Source organism: Miniopterus natalensis, chromosome 16 (genome assembly GCF_054644295.1).
Source record: "Miniopterus natalensis isolate mMinNat1 chromosome 16, mMinNat1.hap1, whole genome shotgun sequence".
In the NCBI taxonomy this organism is placed as follows: domain Eukaryota; kingdom Metazoa; phylum Chordata; class Mammalia; order Chiroptera; family Miniopteridae; genus Miniopterus; species Miniopterus natalensis.
The window spans coordinates 4832560-4845668 of record NC_142096.1 but is presented as its reverse complement, the minus strand read 5'-3'; the positions used below and the strand labels follow the sequence as shown (position 1 = coordinate 4845668).

At 44.9% G+C, this 13109-nt stretch overlaps 1 protein-coding gene across 4 annotated transcripts in view; it reads right to left on the bottom strand.

The window, feature by feature from the left end:
* CPQ (carboxypeptidase Q) overlaps positions 1-13109 on the bottom strand; it is a 202093-nt gene that overhangs the window by 52127 nt on the left and 136857 nt on the right. For all 4 annotated transcript variants that reach the window (XM_087825150.1, XM_016198465.2, XM_087825152.1 and 1 more), the window contains exon 6: positions 1659-1750. In XM_087825150.1, coding sequence (XP_087681276.1) covers positions 1659-1750 — 92 coding nt within the window. The remainder of the gene's footprint in view (positions 1-1658; positions 1751-13109) is intronic.

Genomic DNA, 13109 nt, shown 5'->3' with positions numbered 1-13109 from the left:
CAATGTAACAGGAAAAAGTCAAACTGTTTCTCATGCCAGACAGAACATATCAGTCTATTCCATTTGATTATCTTGTGTAACGAGGCTCTCTCCAGGCCAGATTACCTTACTCACTATAATTATGCCAGATCATATTTTTGCTTAAAATGGAAAAGATTAAAAAATGCCAGCAATCCCGCTGAAACGATTCTAGGGTGTTTCTTTTCCTTTGTACCGTTCAGGACATGAGAAACGACATCTGTTCTCCTTCCAAGAGTAGAGAAGAAAGGAACATAGTTCCCATGAAAAGATCAGGCAAATGGCATCTGGACAACACTCGTTTTATTCACTGATTTGAAAATTCAATAAAATAACTTACAATGTTTTTCATTCCAAAGTGAAATTCCACTCCTATAAGTAAAGCCCTAAAAATCCCTGGAGCACAATAATACCCTCCTATATGTGGTGACATTTCCTTCCCAGCGAATGCAAGATGAATTTAACCAATAAAGTAGTTCATATTTTTTTAATATGCTTTGTATTGATTTCAGAGAGAGGAAGGGAGAGGGAGAAAGAGAGAGAAACATCAATGATGAGAGAGTCATCGATCGGCTGCCTCCTGCACGCCCCCGACTGGGGATCGAGCCAGCAACCCAGGCACGTGCCCTGACCAGGAATCGAACCTCGATCTCCTGGATCCTAGGTCGATGCTCAACTGTTGAGCCACACTGGCCGGGCAGGCAGAAATTCATATTTTTGTAAAATAATTCCATAAACAAAGAATAGCACAAAGGCATTTTTGGACACACACACCCCTTTCTAGGATAACCTCTTTTTCAGGCATAAGAGAAAGCTCCCTCTCCAAACCCTGCTGGGGACCATTCTCTCGTCAGGCCCTCGTTTGTCTCCAAGGAAGTTCCAGCAGCCCCCAGCCTGCCGTGTGAATCTGTATCCCAGCGAGTCACCTGCGGTCATGAGCAGGATGGCATCTCTAAGTCCTGCTCTTCCAAGGTGTTCCTCCAAACTGAAATAAGGTCAATCTAACCATTAACAAGGACAGGGAGCACCTAGGACCCTCAGGGGCTGCAGGAGGGGATGGAGAATGGTGGTCTCCCACCTCTTTGGAAGTTTCTAACCAAGTTAGACAAACCCCAGCTGTTCTACTCCTAGAAAAATCAGAATTGCACACACCCACAAAAATATGTGTATAAAAATGTCTTTAACAGAGTTACTCATAATAGCTACAACTAGAAACAACCCAGATGTCCATCCACAGGACAACAGATAAAATGCGTCCAACACAAAACTACTCAGCAGTAGAAAGAGAAAAACCACTGTTGACGCAACAACATGGTTTTTCTTTGTACAGTAACTACATTCAGCGACCAAATTCATAACCCTGAACTCATAATGCTTAAGCTCTAACCAGCCAAAAAAGAGTCATAGAGACTAACGGTAAGATGATCCAGAAGGATATAAACACAATTCAGAAAATAAATAAATCTCTGTCTGATTTCATAATCTAAGCTGGCGAGATCTCTCCTAAACGAGAGACGCAGCGGCAGGAGCAGCCCAGCCCGGCTGGGGTCCGCCTGCCACACAGTATTGCCGAGCATCTTCGGGACAATGACGGGATTGCCATTTGCACCTTATCACACGTGGAAATGCCCCGCTCTCACCTTGTGTGACTGGTAATACTGGAAGGCACCGATGCCACCCTGCTCCTCTGCAGTCCAGAGCACCAAACGCAGAGTCCTCTTCGGATGCAGCCCTGAGAAGAAGAATAAAATAAGTGATTCCTGAGTTGATTTTATTGTGTGTTTGTTTAAAGGGCAAGGCCTCTCATCTGCGTCCTGGAGGCAGAAAGGAACTGAGGCGTGTGTATTCCTCTCTCACCGGTGTGGCTGCCGGATTCAGAGTGTGACTGACACAGGAAAGAAGCACCCTCGGGGCTGATCTCCAGGGCAGGTTCGTGTAGAAAGGGGGTGTACAGACCCTGCCTGCAGGCCAGGAAGGGAGAGCCTCTAATCATGTCTTTACCCGGACACCCTGCCCCACAAGACCCAATGCTCATCGGGGTGTTAGATCACATACAAAAGATGCAGTTAGGAGGCCTCTAGGCAGTTCGTGGGGCCTTCCAATGATGAACTGAAGGCAAATCACTCGGCTACTTCAAGATAAAGTGTCGGGATTACCTCTTACTCTAAGCCCACAGGTTAGCGTCCACGCTCTCCTCAGTGGCGCAATCGCTGCGAGGCAGAGTTTAATCTACCCAAGGTCACCTTCCTCTGCACTTGGAAACAGATATAAGGTCATTCACTTAAGGTCAAGGAAGATCAGCTGAATGGGATGACATTCTATTCCCCTGTTGCTGCATAAACAGCTTGGTGGCAACTGCGTTGACGTCGGGAAGACAAATTGTATCTTGGAGTTACTAAAGTTACTGACAGACCTGATGTATGTGGAACCATTTTTGAGTGACAATGTCTGCTCAGTAAAAGCTAACTATAAGGAAGCTGTTTCCCAAATTTGAAAAACAACACACAACACACTGAAATCGCACTTCGTGACCAAGACTTAAAACCTGGTCTGATTCGGCCTCACGACGCCGTTTCAGAGAAGTAACACAAGCAGCAAAGCATGACGCGGGGCTTCAGTCTTATGAGGAGCATCCGTCCTCTTGCCTTTCCACAGGGAGCCACAGGGAAAGGCTCTGAGCGGCTCTGAGGGGGACACACTGGGTCCCACTATATCCACACAAGTGCTGCCTCCCAGGCGCCGGGCCTTCGAGGAGCCGGCCGGGGGACTGCAGCCGAGATGACAAATGCTCCCTGGTAACGGAGCGCTGCCTGCCTCCTCCAGCACCAACAATATTCTCTTTTTATAAGCCTAGTGCCCAGGGGTTGAAAGGGAGTTATGTTTCCCACCCAGTCGAATATTGTTGTGAAGCCGCTCTACACCTGAGCAGTTTAACATAGTTTAAAAAGCACAGGTTTAGGATGCAGGCTGACCTGAGTTTCAGTGAAAGCCTGGGCAAAAACCGTGAACCCCTGCCTTCGAGACGCTTACATTCTGGTTACTGGAGTTTTGGGACAGAGAAATGACCTGATCTGGTTTAATTTAACAAAGGTCCTTCGGGCTGCACGTGGAACATCGCCTGCAGAGGGGCGAGGACTGTGGCAGGGAGACCAGCGAGGAGTGACAACAACAATCGGGCCGAAGAGGGTGGCGCCTGGAACTGAGTAACTGCAGAAGTGGGAAGCTGGATGCTAGACTGACTCAGAAGAAAACACCAGTGGGGTTTGCGGAGACTCATTCATTTCTCTTTTTAATAATCCTGGCTGACTGACTATATTTATATAAGTATAAATAAAAGCTATGGCCTTTCCATTTCATCTAAAGCATATCAGTGCCTCCACAGTTTAGAAAGTTGCTAAGATAGGCTCTTTTTGTGAAACCAAAGCCCAAATAACACAGATGAAAGCACCCCCATAGCCTCGATAATCAGATCTGCTTTAACTTCTACATCTGCTTCAGCTGCTGTTACATTTATCTACTTCTGTAGCACAGATGGGTCTAGTCAAAATTTAGTGCATCAAGAGCTCTTGTTGACCAAGCCATTAAATAAATAAATTATGCTCACAGAAACCTTTCCATCAGCTCATTTGTTTCGATGTGCGCCAATATGCTATATTTTTCTATACTACATTCTACTCACTTTCAGCCAAAATAATTATACACATGCACACTCAATCTTTAGCCCCTTTTAGCTGATTAAGACAAATGTTAAGTTTATATCTGGTGTCTGATTAAAGTTAAAATATGTGCATTTGTTTCTCTTATTTAAATTGCCTGATAGTTGGGCTCTTTCATCAATATATTTCGAAGCTAATGCTAGTGTCATGTAGGGGTCAGCGGCCTGATCTAGCTGGCGTTTTAAAACATGCTATTTCTTCTTCATTGTCATTACTTGGATGGCTTTCTTATCTGCAAGGTGAAATGGAGAAGCCCGGTTAATGACAGATCTGAACTCTGAATCACACTTTTGTTAAGAGTTCTACGTGGCAAAAACATCAGACGGGGAGAGTTTAACAAGACAAATTTGAAGAAGACGGTGGCAAACCAAGCACAGGAACCACAGCTTCTCTTATGAATTCGCAGTCGCCAACGTGGTTCTTTACATTTTATTTCTTGTGAAGATGGCTCTGTGTGAGGAAGAGCGAGTATGTTTGTACTTGAGTCGGGGACTGTCGGGAAGTAATACGTCTCCAACCAGCACCGAGATGAGGACATTTCTGGGAACCTTTCTCAAGACCAAACAGCAGCTAAAAAGCCCAAGCTGTGTTGTAATGCATGGGTGTCATCACTCTGCTTCTGTTAACTCTTGCTTCTTCTTTTAAGTTTTTTATTAAAAAATGGTTTTTTATTGAATTTTGTGAGGAAAGGAGAGGGAGAGAGAGATAGAAACATCAATAATGAGAGTCCTTGATCAGCTGCCTCCTGCACGCTCCCCACTGGAGATCGAGGCCATGACCCAGGCATGTGCCCTGACCGGGAATCGAACCGAGACCTCCTGGTTCATGGGCTGACACTCAACCACTGAGCCACACTGGCCGGGCTGTTAACTCCTGTTTCAAGGGCTCCTTTTTAGGGTTATGGTGGAGAGGATGTTATCTAGATTTTCAAAGATTTTTCTTGTGTATATAAAATTAGTTATGAAGTTATCTAAACTTGTTTTAACCAATAATTAATCATAATTTTTATTCTTTGTTCCACTTAAGTTTAGGTTTTTAGACCACAACCCATTTGGCAATATCAATAAATGTTTACCATCAGTTTTAAACAAAAAACCCTCATCTTCCTGAGCACTGCTTCATTCTCAGCTCCCAAAGTAACTGCTGAAGGCTACTGACTGCTAAGGAAAAATCTCACCCCAACAAGGATAAGATCATCAAAATGCCTCTGGTCCCCTCCCCTCCTTTCCATTCCCAGTGTGGCGACCATAATTGAAGCCCTTTAAATTGCTGCAATCCGCAACTAAACTGCTTCCTCCAGTCCTCTCTGTGTAGCCGCTGCCAGATTCATTTTCCTGAAACACTGCTTTGAGCCTGTCCCTGGCTGCATGCAAACCTTTAATCGCTCCTTATGGTCTATAGTCTGCCTCCAAACTTTTAGGAACGTGCTTCTCTATCAGCAAAGCAATTTTGAACATGCATCACGGACACTTTCCTGTACCCACTGGTCTATGGCCCAGAGGCGTCCTCTGTAGTGCGCCGTTCGAGGTCCTAGGTAGACTGGCTCCGATGCGCCCCTCAGACCTGCCCCCAGCTACGCCCCTTCCCAAGGCCTCTCCAGGCAAACTGGTCTCCCTGTTTCCTTCCGAAAGCTGTGGTGCTCCGCACACCATTTCCCCTGTGCCATTCGCCCTTCCTTTTTTTCTTGGTTTACTCAATATTTACTCTTGATATCCCAACCACCTTTTAAGACCTGGTTCCAGCTCCTCCTGTTCCACTCTCTCCTTCCTCTGAACTTCAAAGAGGTTATTTTCTGCTCCACCCATTAATCATGAATGGCACACTTTCTGCTTTTAGTTTCTACACACAGCTCCTGGTGAATCAAAGGGCCCCCTATACATATTCGTTGATGGATGGATTAGCATACCTAATGAAATGTTGAAAGCTGCAACAAGACAGATATGGATTAGATTTATAAAAAGAACTTTGACAGAGGATATTTTTACATTAAGTTGGTTATCAGCTACATTTGCCTAAGGAAGAGAGTAAAGCCTGGAAATAAGGCAGGACTTGGACGGGTGGGGCACGTGGAGATAGATGGGAATCTTTGAGTCTCTGCTAGATCTGGAGTGTTATGATTGATGACTCCGCAAATACTAATCCCTACCCACAGGGGACATGGGACTGGCATCTTCTCAAGAGCAGTGCTTGGCCTTTCAGATCTCAAACATTTTCATTCCTCAGTTATGGAAAGTGTGAGGCACATTTGTATTCTACAGATAATTTCAGTGCTTCAAAACTGGTGACCCTTACATCGCCAACGTGATGGGTTATCTGACCTTAGGGAGCTTCTGCTTTTCCAGGTCATTATGTCTCATCTTATTTATAAAAGTTGTTAGGGTAAGGGAGAAATTTTAGATAGTCTATAAGAAGTATTTATAGGATCTTGTAAAAATTTACCTTAACCTCAGGGGATGGTCATCTTAGCAAGACTCCCCAATGTCACCTGCTGCCCTCCTAGGGCTGAGCCTGCAGGGGTGTGTTCAGAGTCTGTGAACACTCCACCTCTGAAAGAAACCAAACCCGTGCAGAGCTATGGGCTCAGTGCAGGAAGGAATGTGACATCTCCATTCTCAGAATTTTTCCAGGACCCTCTGTCCTCAAATCTAAAATCAACCTACTAGATTTCCCCCTGTATAGATACTAACACTTCAAGAGCATTATTTCCTGTCCTGTTCTAACTTATTTATATTTAATTGCCACATTTAATGCTTATTAAAACATATCGTCACTGCCTGTCTTGGGATGTACAAGCATGCATTCAACACTTCTCTTCCATAAAAGAAGAAACTAACAGTCTATAGCAGGAGACATGAGCATACAAATCAAGTACTCATTTGGACTGTGCAGAAACTCGAAAGATAAATGACACAATCGAAGGTACTCGAAATATCAGACTCAGTCATGCGACAATTATTCCTGGTCCCAGAACTGAGGGGTTTAGGGCTGCAGAAGACAGCCATGCTCTTTGGACTCATGGGACTTACTTTCTAGATGATGAAGAGGACAGGAAAGTCCCACAATCTTCTTATCATCATGTCCATCACCATTATCATCATTGTAATAAACTCATCTAAGAAAACCCTGCTTTTTAAAAAGTTAAGTTCTTATTGCTCTGGATAGAAAATGAGGTTACACCACAGACAGAGAGACTTGAATTGGGCTCAAGAATAGAACTGGGAAGTAGGACAGAAAGGCAATAAAGGAAAGACCTGGAGGAGGGCAGTGCCATAGCAGAAACGGCACTCACAGCATCGCCGATGCCAGTTTAGAGATGGCCAACGCTCAGCACGAGGCAGGAGAGGGGGCGCCGAGATTCACTGGGCGCTCGGAGCCGTACGCGGCACGGCACTAAGGTGTTCCCAGACAGTACCTCATGTAGTTTTAGAAACATTTCCTCATTTAATTCTACAAAGCAAGCGATCTTGCCTTCCCCTTTTCCAACAAATGAAACTGAGAGGTACGAGAATTAAGTCACTTGTCCAATACTACACAACTAGTAAATGGCAGAGCCGGGATTCTAACCTGAGGCATTGGCCCACTTCACGCTCTTCCTGTCTTCCCATGAGATAAAGTACATGGAAAGGTCTGACCAATCCTGTGCAACCTCTACTTTTTAAATTTAAATATATTGGGGTGACATTGGTTAATGAAATTATATAGGTTTTAAGTGTACATGAGCACCTTCCAATTCCACCTAAAACTGTCCAATTTTCAAAGAGACAAAGTGACAAGAATATGGCCTATAGACATTAGTTGAGTAAATGTTTTGGTTAGTAGAGGTGAGAGCTGGGGCCAATGCAAAGAAGGACATTTTCTAGGTTGAGGGAGAGAAGCAATCAGACCCTAAGCCATTCAGAAACTGAATAACACTGGAGTATCCAGATTTGTAGTAATGGGAATGACAAAAATCTTGAAATACTGGGTCTGAAAATCATCCCTAACTTGAAATAAGTGGGAGAGAGAGAAAAGGAGAATTACTTATCTTTTATATGGGTTGAAGCTCGTGTTTGGGAACCTGAGCTCCAGAAATTTTCAAACTAAATCTAAAAAACTCTACACCTAGCATCCACTTAGACAACTCAACAGAATGCATTCTCTGCACACAAAAGTCACAGGGCTTCTCAAAAATCAGGAAAATATTACTGTCCAGATTGTTGTTGAAAATAAGCTCCAAATGTAAATACATTAATTTTTGTGTTAACAATAAATCCTGTTGGAAAATAGAAATCCATAAAAACATTGTAAGGTATTAAGTTCTTCTAAGGAAAAATGATTTTCTGAACACCAGGCTTTCACTACTTCTGCAGAGAGGGAGATTATACCAGGGAGAGTTATAATTGAGTTTAGGAATAGATCTGGAGGGAGAGCAGAAAGGTGATCAAAGAGCAATTACATAAGAGTGAAAGTATTTATAGTCCCTCGGACACTGTGCTAGAGACAACTGCCCAGCTGGGGTGGGGGGTGCAGAGGGGAGGCTGGAGAGAGAAGGGAACAGGATTTACCAGGTTCTTACCACTATGCCAGATGCTATGCTACATTCTTTCCAGGTATTATCTCACTTAATTTTCACAATAATCCTGTCATAGAGAGAGTATTGTAATACCTGGGGGGTATTATCCCTAAGTTACAGATAAGAAAACAAAGACTGAAAGCGCTAGAGGCTGCATATGAATACAGGCTTTTGTTTTGTTTTTTAACCCGGTACCTTTTCAAGGAGGCCACCCTGAGCCGGGCCTCGGTCCACTGAGAGCATCCTCAGACTTACAAAAACCAAGTTGATTTGGGGCAGATGCTACAGGCACGGGCAGGCCCGGGAGGCTGGACGGCAGTAGCAGCGAGGAAGTAACTGAGCGGCTTCCTAACGTCTGTTTCGAGGTCGGCACGTGCGGTCGTCAGAGTTAAGCCACCAGGCAGCGGGGAGGGCAGACGGGACCCCGCCTTCTAACCCTCCTCAGGTCCCCGGAGCAGTCTTCCCCGGAAAACGAGGGCTGACCCAAACACAGTGTGAGAAGAGAAAGCCGCACAGACGCAGATACCCAACCCAACCCAACCCAACCCAACCCAACCCAACCCAACCCAACCCAACCCAACCCAACCCAACCCAACCCAACCCAGTAAATCAACCACCACCAGCCTGCTCCTTGCAGCTCAGGGAAACCATACAAAGCACACCGTGGGCCGCAGCCTGGAGGACATCCCCACGCTCCCGCTGCGTGCCCCGCACAGCACTCCCGTAGAGTCTCACCTTCCTTATGCTCAGAGGCTGGCTCCCTCCCCCGGCTTAATGGACCAATAAATGAACGAGAGGGAGGGAGGGAGGAGGAAAAGGGGAAGAAAGGAAGGAAGGAAGGAAGGAAGGAAGGAAGGAAGGAAGGAAGGAAGGGAGGGAGGGAGGGAGGGAGGGAGGGAGGGAGGGAGGGAGGGAGGGAGGGAGGATTGAATATCTGGGAAGACACTAGTACTCAAAGATCTGGCTGAAAAACACACAACACAGCTTCTGTTAAAACAGTCGGATGCCAAAAATTAGGCCACACAGAAAACTTGTGTAAAACTCCAACGGAAATGGAAGATTTTCTCTCTCTTCATAGAAGCCCCTCTCATCCCAGAACCAGCTGGTACAGACCCCGGTGTACTTGGGGCCTGTATGGAGGTCTACAGAGGTAACTCTTCGAGCAAACAAACTTTGGGGTGGGGGGTGCAGGATTGGGAGTGCTGATGTGCTTTTTAATTTTTTTAAAAATGTTTTTATTGATTTCAGAGAGAGGAAGGGAGAGGGAGAGGGAGAGAGAGAAACATCCATGATGAGAGTCATTGATCGGCTGCCTCCTGCTGGGGATCGAGCCCACAACCCGGGCCTGTGCCCTGACTGGGAATCGAACCTTGACCTCCTGGTTCCTAGGTCGATGCTCAACCACTGAGCCACGCCAGCCGGGCACTGGTGTGCTTTTTAACGACTGAGGCTGAGCATGCTTTCCTCTGGTTTTCTTTTACGTGTCTTCATAAGGCATTTTTCATGCTCTGCTCCTGTGTGGTGGTGGCTTTCCCCCCTCATGTATTTAGGTTGCCAACCTAAAAAGAATCTCTGCCCCACGTACTCTGTTTAGTTGAAAGACAAGTTTCAACTATTCCAGCAGGAAAAGGAGCCAGCTACCTGCCATGGGAGTCGGGTAACAAAAGGCTCCCTTCAGAGCCTGTCGGTTTCCAGGCCCCGCCGCTCTGTGACCAGATAAGTCGCTCCCTGCGCACCTGGGTTCTCCCGCTGCCAGCAACGTTGTTGGCACAACATATGAGGGATCCAGCTGCCGTATTTACACTTTAGGAAGTACTTTGTTTTTATGACTTTTTCTTGTTTATTCCCAGGGGGTCTAAGAAAGGGAAAGACACAGTCATAACCAATTTATATAGGATAGAATCAGCTGCGCCACAATTTGGAAGAAGAAATCAGAGCTGGGATTTTTAAAAATAGGACAAATACTTAGGAGGTGACAAATGAGTTTTTTTGTACACAGAGCGATTCCCTGTCATCCTGTTTACTGCCTATAACAGGTATATAGGAGTAACAGACACCTCTGAGAGTGTCTACTGGATTCAAGCTCTGGACACCTTTTTTGGGGTCAGGTGTGGGTAAATCTAAGAAACCTCAGAGCGTGTACAGGGGAAGATTCAAAAGAGGCAACGCAAATCTTAGATTCTTTCACCCCGATTCAGCCTCACTTCTGTCTCTTACGCAACACGCAGTGGTCTTCTTGGTTTCCAAACTGCTTCCTGACTTTTACTGGAATTCTGAGCGTCGTCTTCTGACAGTCACAAGTAGCCCCCCAAAAACCACAGGTGCAGGGATTTCAGACCAGTTGACAGACTCAGCTGCCTGAACACAAAAGGCCTCTGTCAGGTCCTGCCAGGCTTATTTAGACTTTGCTTCCCTCCCCATCCATTTCTGGGGAAAGCATTCAAGAATTTAACCTGCGGAGGGTACCTGGGATGCCGGTGGTTACGGCGAGCACATTTTATGGAGCGTATGAAATAAGCAACGATCTTTTCTGCTTTAACTTCCCCATTACTCAGCGCAGCCGCGTGTACACGTGGGGCGCGTGTACCTCTGCAGTGGGGAGATGAGCCCTGAAGGACTACAGCCTGGCGTTGAATGTTCAGAACAAAACAATCAAAGCTCAACTCTCTAATCTCACCCACCCTCACACATTTCGATTTCATCCCATTAGGCTGACAATGTCTTCAATAAAGCGATAAGGTTCATCCGTAGTGGGTGACATTTAGCTGCAGCTGACACGTCAGAGCCCATGAAAAAGCTGCGCAGCACAATTCAGGATCTGAGCTATGAAAAAGCTTTTCTTGTACCCTCCTCACACTCTTCAGGGTTAGCTTGGGAGAAGTTGTCCCTGCTGGCGTTCAAAACAGATTTCAAATCAACCCATATGAAAGGACCGTAAGTACTTAGCTGCTCGAGAGAATGTTCACGAGCTCTCCCATTCAGCTGAGGCCTTTTCCCCAGCCCTGTAAGAAATTGTTTTGATTACATTTTTCACTTAAAAATAAATGTCCTTTTTCTGTTACACTAGAAGAAATTATATTAATCAGGGAAAACCTGGAAAAATAGAAGAAAACAGTCACAACACTATTAATGAGAAGCCTCTTATGACGCATTTGAATTTCTTTAAGCTGATCCATTGTACGCATACACTTTCCATGACAACCTAAATATTTATCTGTGCTATTTTACAGTGTCTCTAATTTATATTTGGCTATAAAATAATCCAGTATACAAGGAGATTCCAAGATGGTTGCAGAGCAGATGGAAGCTACAGTTAACCTGCTTCTGGCGCAAAACTGGATTTACAGCTACATTATAGAGCAGTCAACCTGAAAAACCAACCGAAGGCTAGCTGAACTGAAACGCCACAACTGTCCCGGCTGGTGTGGCTCAGTGGCTAGGACGTCGGCCTGCCCACCAAAGATTGAGGTTCGATTCCAGTCAAGGGCACATATTTGGGTTGTAGGTCCGATCCCCGCCCGCGGTCAGGATGCCTGTGGGAGGCAATCAGTCGATGTGTCTCTGCCACATCGATGTTTCTCTCTCTCTCACCCCCAGCGCCCTCCTTTCCACCCTCCCTAGAAGTCAATGGAAAAAATATCCTTACTCCTTCAGTGAGGATTAAAATATATATTTATTTATCTTCAATTCTAAGGGCATAATTTTTACATGTAATATTTTAAAAAGTAGAACAGTCTTTTTTTTTTTTTTTTATTTCAGAAAGAGAAAGGGAGAGAGAGAGAGAGATAGAAACATCAGTGATGAGCGAGAATCATTGATGGGCTGCCTCCTATTGGGGATTGAGCCCAAAACCTGGGCATGTGCCCTGACCAGGAATTGAACCATGACCTCCAGGTTCAGGGGTGAATGCTCAACCACAGCCTGGGAAAAAGTAGAAGTCTTATGATCAATATATACATTCATTGAGAAAGATAATTTTTTTCTCTTGAAAATCTTCTCATGTCAAAGGTGCATCTTTCAACTAATATTATTTGGAATTAAAGAAATAGCATATTGTAATATAATTCTGAGAAGGCTTTACATACAGGCATGAAAGCAAATAAAATGACCATGACAATTTGAAAATGAAATTAAGCGGAAACAACAAGGACAAAGCCCTACCGGAACTGAAGAGGCGATGCTACTCTGCAGTCAGAAACAACCTGAGCTTGGTCAGAGCCAGAGGAAAATTAAATTACAGGTCGTGAACTCTATGAAGGAAAAGGAACCTTTTCCTAGCTCCCTGGGGTATGTCCTTCTGAGCAACTTTGACTCTTCTAGGTGAAGTGAGTTTTCTAATAAACCAGTGGAACTATGTTTATGAGTTTATTCCACCCAGATATGAGGACTTTAATTGGCAGAGAAAAAACAAAGAGGGAATTTGTGAATGCTTTTGGTCAAAACTGAGGTATCTCTGGGAGAAACTTTTCCCTTGAGGCTAAGGAAACATTTGAAGGGACTTTCCAAATAGAAAATCCCAGATAAAACGATGCAGTCTGGAATTATGAGGCAGCTATAAATCCTGATTCTCTTATACCCTAGCAAGGCTAGAGGTGATGGATGGGAGATCTGGGACCTTTTAAAAACAAGGCCATTGGCTCCTCCTGGTAGAATTCTGCCAGATGCTTAGCTTACCTTATGTCACTAGCAGCAAACTAAGTGCTTTGCTCTAGTCAATAAACCAACCAAGGCTCCGGGGGGAAATGGTCAAGTCTTTGAAAAGAATTATCAGTCAGTCAACCTCAGCCAATGTTACGACCCAATGGTTTCGTAATTATGGTTTG